The sequence below is a fragment of the Mastigoproctus giganteus genome, chromosome 3 (assembly GCF_048544385.1).
Source record: "Mastigoproctus giganteus isolate SK-2022 chromosome 3, ASM4854438v1, whole genome shotgun sequence".
Taxonomy (NCBI): domain Eukaryota; kingdom Metazoa; phylum Arthropoda; class Arachnida; order Uropygi; family Thelyphonidae; genus Mastigoproctus; species Mastigoproctus giganteus.
Window position 1 is genome coordinate 217,798,539 of NC_143577.1, and position 15,846 is coordinate 217,814,384.

At 35.6% G+C, this 15,846-nt stretch overlaps 1 protein-coding gene across 3 annotated transcripts in view; it reads right to left on the reverse strand.

Moving 5' to 3' along the window:
- LOC150088721 (nicotinate-nucleotide pyrophosphorylase [carboxylating]-like) overlaps positions 1–15,555 on the reverse strand; it is a 33,207-nt gene extending 17,652 nt beyond the window's left edge. For 2 of the 3 annotated variants that reach the window (XR_016546798.1, XR_016546799.1), the window contains exons 1-3: positions 14,927–15,555; positions 4,579–4,710; positions 1,242–1,392 (exon numbers count right to left, since the gene is read on the reverse strand). Coding sequence is in view for 1 of the 3 variants with exons in the window: in XM_090370877.1 (XP_090227003.1) it covers positions 4,579–4,710; positions 14,927–15,463 (669 nt within the window). In the remaining 2 variants the exon portion in view is untranslated. The remainder of the gene's footprint in view (positions 1–1,241; positions 1,393–4,578; positions 4,711–14,926) is intronic. The other variant, XM_090370877.1, reaches the window with a different exon arrangement.
- Between the last annotated feature and the right edge of the window lie 291 nt (positions 15,556–15,846).

A 15,846-nucleotide genomic window follows, 5' to 3' on the forward strand; every position in this document is an offset into this window, starting at 1 on the left:
CTCCGGGAATATGCGGTGGTCATTCCCTTGACCTTTCCGCATCCTCCGTATTTGGTGGTGACGGGCTCGAACCCCGGTCTAATCAAGAAGCGTGTGCTACGCACTGCTGCTCCTTCCCACCTGGCTACGGAGACGCCCTTAGTTTTCATAGGGGTGGTCATAATTCAGTGATTACTCAGTGTATATACATATCATAATGTCAATGAATCACTTAATGCTATGATGTTATCGTCTGTCATGCCTACGTGTCGATCAATACATCATTCTCGACTTCTACTACCAGTACTGATAACGTGCACTGTCTGTTTACCAATAATGCACGGAGACACTGCAGTAGCGGCAAACCAGTTTGAGAGGTTAGTTTCTAATAGTTTGCCATGGTTCTCATATTGGCTTTCTTTACCTTCGCCGAAACAACTTCAAAAACAGCCACAACATAGTCTCCGTATCCACTATGGTCACATAAAAATAAAAAAGTTATGCCACGAAACCATATCAGTCTTCATTTGTAAATAAATTAACACTTTCATGAGCGAGTTTCCCAACCTGCATAGGCTCTAGGCTCCTGTAGTGAGTTTTTGATAGGGAGCTCTATTTCATTATGAAATTTTGAAGTTTAATAAAAATTAAAACTTTCACTTTGTATACAACTTATAAACATTAATTTATTCTTGTTTTAACTTTAATATCCATCATTAAAGTAAACTTACTGTTGAATATGAAACTAGAATTTTTTAAAAAAATAAAAAATGTAAAAAATACTGTAGAAAAATATTTAAAAACTCATTTTTTATTTATTTATTTACTTTTTGAAGAAATGTTCTCTATATCTATTTATGTATAATTTAATTTGATTTCATCAACTTCTAGATCTGAATTCCAGCTTTTGTAAGCTAAAACTGGATGATGACAGATGCAATCTCCTCCTCTTCCAATCTTCAAAGTTATTTTATGCTGCCATCTATTAAAACAATACCTAATAGTGAGAAACACAGAAAAGAGGTGGCAGCATGTGCAGGAAAAAATTTGAGATAATTCATACATAAACAGATGCTTTATCTGAAATATACTTGAAATGGCCTTCAAAATCATAGCTCCATGTACATACTCCATAGAGCACATGAAAAACACAGATCAACATGTTCATTCCTCAAACATCTACAAACAATAGAAAGCCTCTAATTATTTCCCACAGCACAAAAATTAGAAAATGTTTTATTTCTGTGGCAAGGAGAACTTACATTTCTCTGAGCAACTGACTAATCCACCACATGTATGACCTTAACTGTGGTGTCTTGAATTGGCTACACAATCAGTCTACTTCTTTCTATGTCATTAGCATTGGTGCTTCTCCATGCCAATGGCAAAAATGTATCAGTGTAGGGACAATATCTGGAAAAAGAGAAATAAGTTTGGTAACTGAATCTTATGTATGTATTTTTTTTTTTAAATACATACTGCACTCTGAACTCTGCCACACCCTATTCATTGCAACCCAAAAGGCTCTTTCCATTATGCCACAATGTTATCTATGGACTTCTTAATATTATATACCCACCAGAACTCCCAAACTTATTGCTTCTCTCTCTCTCTCTCTCTCTCTCTCTCTCTCTCTCTCTCTCTCTCTCTCTCTCTCTCTCTCTCTCTCTCTCTCTCTCTCTCTCTCTCTCTCTCTCTCTCTCTCTCTCTGTCTTAGAAGAAAGAATAAATTACATACATATCTATTATACCATAACATAAATATCTGTTATTTATATACCATATTAATCATATACCAAATTATTCATGTCTTAAGAAGGCAAGGTTGGAGGCTTAAACAGAGTTTTGTAGAATAGTTCTCTCAATCTGTAACTGAACTTGTTCTATTCCATTTTTGGATCATCTTTTTTTTTTTTTTAACAAATTAAAAACTTCACTCAATCTTTTTGTTCTAAACTATTTTACTTCTTTTACTTCCTCTTCCTCTCTTACCCTTTTTTGCTCCAACACAATCTGTTCCTCATTAGGAGAAATCAGCATTGTGCAAGTCCAGCAACTCCACCACATTACTCATCAAAACTAACCTCATTTGTCAATTCTACAATCTGTAACTGAATTTTGGTGTCACTGCAAGTTCCTGAACACTATAAACACACTCCAGCCAACTACAAACCATTCATTTTAGCAGCCAGAAGAGTGACTTCCTCCCAAGATGCAACAGTTTCTACAGACAATAATGTGTCCCCACCTAATGGCTGATAGCTGTCATTGCTATCTGTTTCAGCAATCAGTTGTCTGCAAGAGATAAGCTTTAAGAGTCACTGTGCACCTCCCCAGTCTATCAAGTGAAACAAAGAGGTCATATCTGTTGCTATGAAATCAACTCATATGTTGTAATCCATGCTGTCATTATTAAAAGGATGGTCAACATATCAAAAACAAGCAAGACTGTTGTTCAAATTTTGTTCCTTACGATACTTTTGATGAGAAGAGAGAAGTGAAAAGTTTTTAAATTTAGAATTTAAAATTAAAAATGACTTTATATCAAAACAACATAAATTTGAATGATGTAAATTGGAGACTTTCTGTATTAACTCTTCACACCCACGTAAAATGTAAATATATGTACATAATTCTGAATGGGTTACTATAAATTTTATAGCAATAATAACAAAAAAAATTTATAGTAACACCATTCAATTATGGAAAGGTGCCCAAAAGAAGCAATACAAACTAGAAAAAGAAAAAAAAAAGGAATATGACAAGAAAGCCAATGATACGCATATAACTTTCTGAATGTTCTTTTTTTTTTCAAATGAACTCCGCAGCCAGATAACGTGATATGTGGCATGGTTAAAATAGCTTAACTGCACTAGCTGCTTAAGAATGCAGGTTGCTTGGGCCCAAGTAACAGGTAGTTTTATATATTAAATGGTGTATATGTAAAAAACTGGCTTTCTATAGGTTAAGTGAAAAGAATAAAAAGTCTGTGAATTTTAAACGTTCACAAACATCAATCACAGAGCACCCATGATTCTATTTAGATTTAGCATATAAGAGCATTTAATTTATATGTTGTTTGTCATACATACAGTGCATGCCGCTTATTGTAATCACAGATAATATTATCATTCTTACAATGTTTTCACTTTTATGAAGTACAGATCAGATGTATATAAATACAGTAAACCCTCGATTTAACGGACCCCAATATAACGGATTTAACGGACCAGACAAATAATACAGTAATGTACATGTTAATCTCGACCATATTATTTTTTTTTAGGTTTTACAAAACTTCAGTGTTATTATTAATTAAAAATTAATAACAATTACCTATTTCCATTATTGTTTTGATAATTACCTACTTTTATTTTTATAATCAAATTCAGGAAATTGTTTTTTATTCTTTCTGAAAACGTATTCAAATAGCTGTTTTCTCAGATTACAGATAAGAGTAGGCAGTGACTTCGAGCTGAATGTGACTCGAGACACTAAACTGCAGGTCTACCGACTCGTTTAGTTTCGGTCTCAGTCTGCCTTAAGTTATTGTGCAGTCAAATTGTATAGTGTTTCTGTGATTTCTGAATTGTGACTTTATTTATTAAATAATTTTGCAATCTTACAATTTAAAATGGCATCAAGTGATAGAGGAGTTAAAAGAAAGCATGTGAACTTAAATGGGGCAGAGAAATTAGAACAAGGCGTCTCAGTAGCACGTGTTTGTGAAATTTACAGCATAAAAAAAAAAAAAAACTGTTTCTGATATCCGTAAATCAAAGGCCAAATTGCAACATAGTTTTATATTGTACAGTACTGTATATTGTACTAAAGCTTTTTTTTTTACAATAAGAATAAAAAATGCCCCCCTCCCCAGGTTACATTTGATTTAACGGACTTTCAGCATTAACAGACACCCCTTCTTCTCTATCAGTCCGTTAAATCAAGGGTTTACTGTACCTAGAATAAACAATTTTTATTATAATCAGGGCTTCGGTTATTGCTTTTTTGCCTTATTGTGGTTTATGCACATGCAGTAGAAGTGATTACATAACATCCAGATTGGTTCTGGAACTTCAACTCATTGAGTGCCTAGTTACTTCTGTTGCTTCGTACAGTCTGTATTGTTACTCTGTGAAAGAAAGTATTGTACCCTCACAATCTGACTCTTATAGTAGAGCATTAATCCTTTTCTGAATCTTGGTTTATATTTTCCTTATTTGTCTTTATGGATTTCCAGAAACATGACAGTTTCGTTTTTATTAATGATTTTTAGAAGAAATAGGGGACAGTCAAATTAAAGTATTTTATAGTGCTTGATTCTGATGTTTTCTTTCTGTCCATTCCCACTTTTCTATGTACACATTTCCACTCTGCATCGATAAACAGCTGCATTTCTACCATAGTTTGTCACATAATGGCCTTTAGTTGCCATTGCACTGTAAAACCTCCAATAACAACAACAACAAACTGCATTCTTGTTTCATTGGTTATTGTTATCAATTAAGCTGGGTCCTGAAATATCACACTAAGCACCATTTCACTGTATTTAAAAGATTAATAAAACATTCTTAGAAAAATATTTTAAATTTAACTTACAAGGGGTGGAAAATTATCCAACATTATTACATCACATCCTGCTTTTCCAGCTTCTGTAGCCTCCTCTAGCGACTGACATTCTACTTCAATTTTCTGTGAAAATCCTCCAACACTTCGAGCAATATCAACAGCCTAAATAGAATCAAATTATTTCTATAATTTTTACAGAATCGATTTATGAGGTGTGGCAATAAAGCTCCAGGACTGGTGCAATTAAAAGAACAAAGTGAAGAAGCCCAGAAATGGTTTTATTGTTATTCGAAGTAATCACTACCTGACTGAATGCACTTATTACACCAGTCTAAAGGTTTCTGAAAAGAGTCAGTGAAGGCATCCACATCCAAAGAGATGATGTTCACTTCAGCAGTTTTTTTTTTTTTTTTCTTATGTCCTAAACATCCTGAAAACTCTTTCCTTTGAGGGCAGTTTTCACCTTGGGAAAGAGGAAGAAGTCTGCTATTGCTAGATTGGGAGAGTCAGATGGATAGTTGATCTGTACAATGGCATATTTCATCTGAAATGTCTTCAGCTCCATTTCTCTTGAAATTAGGGCCTCACTTGAGAAATGCACTTCAAAAAGTGCATTTCCCAGGTGAGGCCCTAATTTCAAGTGAGTCACATCTTGTTTGTTGAAAAACATGATCAGCCTTGTCTTGATCCCGAACTTCTACAAACAAAACTTTTTTGGGCCTTGGTGATGATTTTGAAGTCCACTACATGCTTTGGCGCTTCATCTCTGAGTTGTACTGAAACACTCATCACTAATAACAATACAGTTGAGGAAAACAGGATTGTCTTGACAAGTGTAGATGAAGCACAATTTTGCATAGACCTTCCTTTTCCCTAAATCTTCATGCAGAAATTGACAAATAATCTCCTTGGTTATATTCAACTCATCAGCCATCATTCTCAGAGTCAAATAATGCCCATTTCTTGAGTCCTGCAAACATCCTCCCATCCATGTTTGAACTGCTTATACCATTCAAACATACTGGTATGACTTATCATTTAATTACCAATAGTTTTTAACATTTCATGTTTCCGTTGCAGATTCTCCCAGTTTAAAGCAAAATTTGATATTTGTTTGTTGCTCTATTGCAAAATTGTGACAAGGAACACTAACACTACTATCAAAACTGGTTATTACTTGCGACTTGACAATCTCTGTACCACGACCTGTTGGAAGAAGTCTGGACTACCACATACCAATTCTTTTTATTTTCAAACTCATCGAACATGACTGCAACAGCACCAGTCCATGAAATTTATTGCTACACCTCATATATAGCATGAAAACTAAATTTATCATTTTATCCTTTAACTGAATGTTAACAGTTAAGTTCTTTTATTCAAAAGAACTTAACTGTTACTATGAATCAAATCAAGAAAAAAATTATTCAGTTAGCTGACAGTCAAATTGGATCTTGATTATAATAAGATCCAATTTGTAACAAAAGGCACTTAACAATCATTATGTTAATAAAATTGTAACTGCTTATTTTTTTTTTTAATTGACATGAAATATGAATAACGCTAATGGCCATACTGTCAACACACTGCTTCCTTTTTATTTTTCACAAGTTTTTCTAGGTTCATCTTAAAGAAATAGAACTGTAGGGGCCCGTATAATTATTTGTACAATATGGAATATGTCTGTACAATATGCAAAACAATAACTGTTCTGCATATTGGTGAGGGGAATGAAGGGATCCTCTTACCAAAAGAGGCTTAAGTTCTGAAAATTGCAGCTGCTGGAGTTACAGTTGATATTACACCTCAATCAGATCACCTCACAGGTGCGAGGTGATCTGATTGAGGTGTATAAGGCCTTGAATTGGTTGAGCACGCTGAATTCTGATGGAATTCTTCCACTTGTTCAGATTACAAACCTAAGGAGGCATAAATTCAAATTGAGGAAAGACAGCTGTAGAATAGATGTGCGGAAATTTGCCTTTAGCCAGCGGGAGGTTAATTGCTGGAACAAATTTCCATCTGTCGTGGAAGTTGATAGGTTAAATAAATTTAAGAAAGAACTGGACAAACATTTAGAGGGAATGGTTGTGTAATTTTTTTTTGGCTGATGCTACGTAAGCTCATATGCTTGCTTTCTTGCATCACATGCCACGATTACTATTACCATTACTATATTGTTACTTGTTTTAGAATCTGTAAACATAAATTTACAAATCATTTCACACTGTAATTTTATCAACCAAAACTTTTTTTTTTAAATTAACTCATCTGCTGCTTACTTACTGGTTCATAAGTGTGTCTTTTCCTTCAACCTGTATTGATACAGAAATATAATTATTTGAAAACTGAAAGTAGACAATACAAATAGTCAATCTTATTTTATCTAAATGATCCAAGTCCAAATCACTGAAATAATTCTATAATTAATATCAACTGTAACTTTATCATTTTAAAGATTTAACCAAGATGACTAGATCAATCTGTTATACTACTTTCAAATGGAAAAAAAAAAAAAAAATTATGCATGTACCCTGTACTCATGAAAGATGTTTTATGTGTAAACATCTTTGATGACACCTAATAAATTTCGAACAGCTAAAACCGAAACCATGAACGATGTAATTTATGCTCACATCCGCTACTTACCCTACCGAATCAATGTTAGTGATAAATAGGATACATCACCCGCTGCTTACTCTACCGAATCAACGTTTGGAAGGGGTTAGGCCAATAGCCTAATTACCCGTTTGAATGTAGCCATTTGCTGAATAGTATGATTGCAACAATACAAGTATTTGAATTTTACAATCATACCATCATGTTACTCTGTCATGTTTTGTCGCAAATTACACATGGTGCTAACGAGAACCTCAAGAGATGACAGTATCCACGCATAATACACTATTAAAGTTATGACTTGGCTTAGGATCTCAAGCACGAGATGGTAATGCTGCACATTCCATTTCGTAATGAGGAAACAAAGATACTGTCAAAGATGATATATGTCACGATCTATGACGACAATGAAGAGCTCACTAAATAGTAAATTGTATGAATCGGACTCGGACATTCGCAAAACGATTGAAATGTGTAAAACGATGTGTCAAGACAACGATAACCCTTACGAAGTATGCGGTAATGACCTTGTAATGCGACTGTAAGAAAAAGACCCTTTTCGAAACTTTTACAATCATCTAAACAGTGAGATGAATGGGGAGCTAAACTCGCCACGCTCAACCCACTCAGGCAATTGCAAAGAAATGCAAAAACTTGATGACCAATGAGGACTTCTGCAACTTAATGAAAATGGCCAATGATAAGCAAAAGATTCTACTCATGCATGTAATTTGGAGTCTGTTATCTCCCAATCGCAAACTAATTCAAATATTCTTGAATGGCCCAGCTGGTTGCAGAAAAACATTTATGATTTGCCTCTTGATGGAAAATACAACCGCTTCAGTAACACAGACAGGTACTGTAACACCTACATTATGTGCTTCAACTGGTAAGGCTGAAGCACATGTAATGATCTTGGATAAGCCAGCTCTGAGCACATCCAAGATCAATGCCCTCAAGATATCCCATTTCTCTGGTTACCAAAAGGTTTCTGCCATGGGTGGCAATGGTTAGCGCAAAGCCACCTAAGTGATATGCCCCAAATCATAAACGTTTTTTCACAACCAGACTTGGATAAGCTCAGAGCTGGTTTATGCCAGCTCTGAGCTCATCCCATGATCCTTGGTGCAATTTCCTCTCCCGGCTCCATTTTTCTTTGTTATGAAATGGAAATTACGTCAAACGATGTCATTTCTGCATAGCAAAATAGTGACAAATTGATTTTGCTACCGTTTGAAATTTAGTAGGTGCTGCCAAAGATGTTTACACATCAAAAAAAAAAAAAAAAAAAAAAAAACACTTCTTAGTAGCCTCAAATTTCAGTGACACACTGCAGATTGAAATGATATAAAGTAACAATCATATCATACACCAAACGGAGTGTAACAATCATTCCATCACTTCTAAATACAATTGGGCATTTATGGCTTTAACTTCCAGAACAAATTCCTTGTGAAAAAAACTAACTTTTTTTTCATTTTTGGAACTGAATTTCTTTTTTTTTTTTGTTGTTGAAGGAGAAGAGAGTGAACACCATTCAGAGCCTTGACATGTAGCCTGTGGGTCATATTAAAAACACCATAACTTGTCACTAGTAACTATTGAATCTAAAAATCAGAGTTTGATGTTGGCCTTCTCCAAAAAATTTTGACATACTCAGTGAAATGCACAGGTGAATATATTCCACATTTATTGTTAGATTTCTTTCACAAAAAGGACCTGGCGCCTCCGTAGCCAGGTAGGCAGGAACAGCAGTGCATAACACATGCTTCTTGATTGGACCGGGGTTCGAGCTCATGAGCCACCAAATACGGAGGATGCAGAAAGGTCAAGGAATGACCACCGCATATCCCCGGAGCAATATGGCCTTAGTTGCTAATGCTCCTAAATTACAACAACAACAACAAAAAGGACCAACTGAGATCCCCTCCCCCCACAAAAAAAATCACTAGATCTGACTCTGGCTGATTTCTTTCCCTTTCCAAAGTTAATAACAAAGATGAAAGGGAATTGGCTTCATGCCATCCAAAGGAATGCTTTTAATCAGTAAAAAAAAAAAAAAAACAAGTAATAAGTGTACAGTCTTTGGAGACTATTTCGAATGACTTTTGTAAATTCTTTCTCTGGGCATTTTTTTTTTTTTTTTTTTAAGGATTTGCCTCATTACTTTCCAGGTGCACTGTGTAGATTATAATATATATTAACATATATTAATCAGTATATATTTTTAATATATACATATAGGATATTAATAAAAAGTGTGATGTAGCTTACAAGATCAGCTGTTTACGTCAAAACGAGAAAAGTCTACATAAATAGATGCTGCTGAGGCTCTGTATTTCCAAAATTTTGCAGATTAACTATATCCATTATTAAAAAAAATGTATATTATTATTATTGTTCATTAGTATGAATAGTGGGCTATGCTAAAGTTGTACTATCAACACATACAAGTAAATGCATAAAGTACAATTCTGTGTTACTTTTTCAGAATTTGAGATTATGTTGAAGAATTGTTTATATAAGTCAAAGCCATCATCTCTGAGCAATTCAAGTACTGTACTGTACAAATGAAAGAGTAGTCATTTACTGAAATAGCAAACATGCAACTTATTATGGGCTTGCTGAAGGGAACAGTGGAAAAGACAGTCATCTGGACACAACAGCATTCCCTTATTGGCATCTGCCAAGTTCAAAAATATTCTGAGAATAGAGCAAACCTGAGAGAAGCATGATCATTCAAATCCAAAACAGCAAAACACAGGAGACACTTTGCAAAAATCATTTCTTTGGAAGAATAGGTGCTAATTTAATAAAGAACAAAAATCCTAGTGACAGTACCAGAAGAACTGCAGCAAAGAAAGGTGTAATCCACATGAATATCTGTCAGATTTTAAGGGAAAATCACTTACATCCCAATCCCTTGCAGAGTTCTCAGAATTTTTTAAGGCAGATTTTGCTGTGCAAGATGTGTTGTTCCAACAATAGTGTGCTTAGCTTAAATGGTGTTTACCTGTTTTCTTAGCCAAAGTGGTGTTTACAGAAGAAGCTAGCTTCATTAAGGTTGGTACTTAATTTCCATGACAGCCATCTGTAGACTAAACAAAATCCTCATCATGCAGTCACGGCACCAGCAAAAATTCATAAGCAATGTCTGGGTGAGCCTATTAAAGATCATGTAAAAGACCTTCTTAGATGGGCTAAGAAGTGGCAACTGAAGTTCAACCTTGACAAATGCAAAGTACTGCATATGGGTAGAAGTAACCCCAGAGAAACGTACCAACTGTGTGGTACTACACTTAAGGTGGTAGAAAATGAAAAAGACCTGGGAGTAATTGTGCAGTCAGATATGAAGTTTTCTGAGCAGTGCAGACAGGCTGCTAGGGCGGGTCATGGGATTTTGTCAATGATATATAGGAATTTTGCTAGCAGGGAAAAGGAGGTGATTGTCCCTCTGTATAAGGCAATGGTCAGGCCACGCCTTGAGTACTGCGTACAGGTCTGGAGGCCTCATTTTAGGAAGGATGTAGATTTACTTGAGTGTGTACAGAGAAGGGCAACAAGATTGGTGAGGGGAACGAAGGGATCCTCTTACCAAGAGAGGCTTAAGTTCTGTAAATTGCAGTGGCTGGAGACTAGGCACCAGCGCGGTGATCTAATTGAGGTGTATAAGGCCTTGAATGGGTTGAGCACGCTGAATTCTGATGGGATCCTTCCACTTGTTCAGATTACCAACCTACGGGGACATAAGTTCAAATTAAGAAAGGACAGATGTAGAATAGATGTGCGGAAATTTGCCTTTAGCCAGCGGGTGGTTAATTGCTGGAACAAACTTCCATCTGTCGTTGTGGAAGTTGATAGGTTAAATAAATTTAAGGAGGAACTGGACAGGCATATGGAGGGAATGGTGTGATTTTTTTTTTTTTTTTTTGGCTGATGCTGCATAAGCTCCTACACTTGCTTTCTTGCATCATGTGCCACTACTACTACTACTACTACTACTACTACTACTACTACTACTACTACTACTACCCTTTAGTTTTGCTCACATGCCTCACAGCACAGAATTACCATCACATTTCAGAAAATGACTGCCTATTTTACTGGAGGATGCTGCACTTGCAACTAGAAGATGCATATGGTTTATGTGACTACACTCATTCTGGCTAGACTGTACTTGAAACAAACTATCCTGGTAAACAGGTCACAGAGAACCTCAGGCCTACTGTGTGGCCTGCTGCTCACTAGACCTTAATCCACTTGAATTCTACATATGGGTCATTTGAAGTTACTGGTTTATTCCACTCCAGTTCCCTTATTTTGAAATTCATCAACAATTTGGGGAGAAATGTCAGTGAATTCATGAAGCCAGGAATTTCTGAACACATCAGACAATCTATGGCAAGACATGTTCCAAGATGTACTGAAGCTCACAGAGGCTATATTTAGGCACTTTCTTTAGTTAGACACTTACTTAAGCTAATGTAAACACATTTACATTTGATTTTGAGAAAATTTATTTCTTTGATTTAAGAAATAATTCAGTACATCCATTCTCTTCCTCAGCCATAGGAGTACATAAATATGAAATATAAAATGTTACAAAAGGAATGGCAGAGCGTGGTCATGTTAAGTAAAAAAGAGAGAGCGTGCATGAGGATGCACAAATGCTGAATCATTTATTGCATAGAATTAGCTGACTGTTGCTGGTACAGGCTGTGTATATAGGTGACTGCCACCATTTGTCATGTTGTAACGATACCAAGATTGGTTACACCCAAACACCTCTATTGCAGTTTAAACACATTGCGACAACCAAATATGTATAGTGACTAACCACAGATGGTAATAGTAGTGGGGGGATTGGTCAACCACCTCGGTATTGAGGTTGTGTTGCATCAACCAAAAATGTTCTGCAACTGCAGTGTGTGTAGAGTCACCTAGCCAAAGGGCCCTTTCATGTTCCGTGAGGCAGTCCTGGAGCCTTCTGGCAGTTCCCCCCCCCAGCAGCTGCCACAATTGTGGCATGTGATGCAGTATATAGCACCGCTATGTAAAAGAGGGGGGGACAGGTGTCTTTGCCCTCGAGACAAGAGATCACAAACCTAAACCAGGAAGTTGCGGGCACTTTATACAGTACCCGCGTAAGATCTTAGAAATGCGATCTGAAGTGCCCAGGTAATATGGGATGCAAGTGGTAGATGTCTCATTGCTATGGGGGGGGGGGTCTCGGACATGTGGCAAGCTCATACCACAATTGTGGCATGTGATGCAGTATATATAGCACCGCTATGTAAAAGAGGGGGGACAGGTGTCTTTGCCCTCGAGACAAGAGATCACAAACCTCCACCAGGAAGTTGCAGGCACTTTATACAGTACCCGCGTAAGATCTTAGAAATGCGGTCTGAAGTGCCCAGGTAATATGGGATGCAAGTGGTAGATGTTGTCTCATTGCTATGGGGGGGGGGTCTCGGACATGCGGCAAGCTCATGGGCTTGTAGGTCGCATCTGCCCAAGACATGGGTAGGGTAGCCACAGTTGGTGAGGTCGGCTCTTATCTTAAATACTTAGTTACTGCTCGTACTGGATGTACTGAATTATTATTTCTTATCCATGGAACCCAGTACCACAGACCTCTTCTATTTTATTCTTTGATTTATTTTATGTGGAAAGTGCTTTTCCCTTAAAATATTGAAAATACAAAGAGAACTGTAACTCTGATATGGAATTTTCAAAGCATATGCAAAAAAATTCTGGAACATATTCTATGGTGTCCAAAATAAGAAAAAAAAAAAAAAAAAAATCACATGGGTACCTGATTACAAACAGTTAGATAACCATGGCTTTCTGAATTTTAAAAAATGGTAATGCAGTTATAGATGGCAAAAAATAATAAAAGTAATAAATATGGGAGAAAAAAGGGGAATAAGCAAACAAATACTTATTCTTTTATTTATTTATTAGTTTTATTTTTTACCCTCCAAAGCTATTTTTTTATTTTTTATTCAGACAATAGCCAATTCAGAATGGGACATACGTTTGGCTTCTTTTTTTTTTAAAATTCTGAACCCTCAAGTACATCCCAGAATTTTTTTAGACATACTTTAGAAACACCTTGTATATAAAGGCAACTTTACACTGATTTAATTTTAAGAGTTTGAAATTTAGTATGCCGTATATAGGAAAGTTCTGAGCAAGATTTGCCCATACATTAAGAATATGTACATTTATCTTGCAAACAGAAGCCTATTTACACTCAAAACTATTTTCTAAAGAAGACATATCTTTATCAAGAGGAATAACTGACAACTTTGGATGTAAAAAGTTGACAGAAGATGGTGTGTTTCTGAGTGGATGGGATCAGATCAAATTTTTCAACAGGTTATCTCCATGTGCTGGAAAAAGCCTTATATGTATAAATCACACAAGTAATGGAAAGTGAGAATATACAGTTATATATTATGTTACTTATATAACAGTCTACAATTTTTTAAAAGAAACATAATACAATTGCACATTAACCTCCCATTACTTCTTTGATCTTTAGATATAAGATTTTTGCCAGTGTTTGTGTGAGGGGAAACCACTCTCATTGAAAATTTTGCCTTAGTGAAATCAGTAGTCAAAAACACACCACCTTCTGTAGCTTTTGAAAACTAAAGTGACTAGATTTCTGTTTAACGAAGAGATCATTTAGCAGTCTTCTTTTGTAAATAGTTTTGGGTTTCTGTTTTCCAGATAATTTGCTGTATAATTTATACACCCAGCATAGGATATTAAAGTTAAATAAATAAATATAACATACAATAAAATAAAGTTATTACATCATTATTTGTATATTATAGATTAGCCCAGGAAAATGGTAAGTGGAAACTAATACATCTGTTTCCTTTTCAAATGATATGCAGTATGCTCATGATTCCATTCATTAATTGACTGCATTTCATAGTGGAGCATTACTGCTTGAGCTTTTCTCTCAAAGAAGTGACAGAAAAATTTTAAGATTGCATACAAAGTTCATTTAAAATAGGTGAAAAGCTGACAGTGAGGCCAAAAAAAAAAAAACCACATGAAACATGGTTGAGAAAGTTATTCATTCCCCCACATAAAAGTGAGCACTAACCATGTAAGGAATTCAGTAATCCACAGTAGTTTCAATGAACGATGTGGTTTAACTTTCTTATCAAATACAAGTACTGCAGACGTTATTGTTATTATTATTATTATTATTAGCCATATGGTACAAGGAGGACTGAGGCTTATGCTGCACAAGCCAAAAAAAAATTTCTGAATTACCCTGAGAGAGAGAGAGAGAGAAAGAGAGGGGGGGGGAAATCACCAAGAAAGGGAAAAATGATGATATCCAGCTCAGGACCCTGGGTGTGCCAAGCCCATGCTCACCAGATGTGAGCCCCTGGGGTATCTTGTACATTGTTTAACTACTTTTTTTCCTTATCACACTTATGTATTTTTTACAGCTCATCCTTCATTATACTATATCAAATTAATATATATATAATTATGTATGTAATTAAAATAAAACACTGAATATTTCTTTTACTTAACAAGTACAAATATTGACATCGTAAACATAATTAATACTTAGTTCTTTTACATATCTCCTTTTATTTCTTGATAACAGCCCATTATAATAAAGTGAATTCAATTTTATCGTTATTCGTCAACTGTGGTACTAAATTAACTTTTGATGTATCAAAGCCAATCGTACAGAATTTTAGTTACTTTTCTTTGAAATTACCTTTGTAATAGATCCTGCAACTGCCACGTGATTATCCTTTAACATAACCATTCCCGATAAATCATATCTATGCATTGATGCTCCTCCCACAAGCAAAGCATATTTTTCTACCAAACGAAAACCTGGGGTAGTCTTACGAGTGCCAGCCAGTTCTCCTTTCCATCCTAATAAATCCAAACGATCTCTCAACCTCCTAGCACTAGTTGCTACCCCACTTGCTCTTGACAAACAGTTTAAAACGATCCTTTCTGCAAGTAACAAAAATCGTGCACGACCACATACAACAGCCACTTCTGTTATTGGATCAAGCCAATTTCCTTCTTCTGTCTGCCACAAAACAGAGCAGCCCAACTCATTGAAAACAGCATTAGCAAAAGGAATTCCAGCTAACACACCCGGGCTTTTGCACAAAATGACACCTCGACACTCTTTATCGCCAACTGAAGCACCACTAAAATCGTAATTGGCTGTATCTTCTTTCAGCCAACGTTTTGCTAAACTTCTTACAATTAAAGGATGGAGAATCTTTTCTGCCATATTTGTAAGAACGCACACAAACCCAGAATTCTTATTATATAGACGTCAGTGGGTTTTAAGAGCAAACGCGGGGATTTTAAACACCTTCACATTATAAAACATAACCACAAGTGAAAATGTCACTTGTTTACAACCTATGCAACTAGGTGGCAGAAAATCGTGCTGTAATTTTTTTTTTTTTTTTTTTTTTGATCAATGACCACCCTTTTGTATGTGTTATGGAGTTGGAAGGCGCAACCAAAAAGGACAAGAAAAAAATAAAATAATAAAATATAAGAACGTTAAAATTTTAAATATTTACTAAAAGTGAGCATATAACCAAAAAATTAGGGTTCACATTATTATTTTAAATGCAACCTGCAATTCCTCGATTAGCAGGAAGC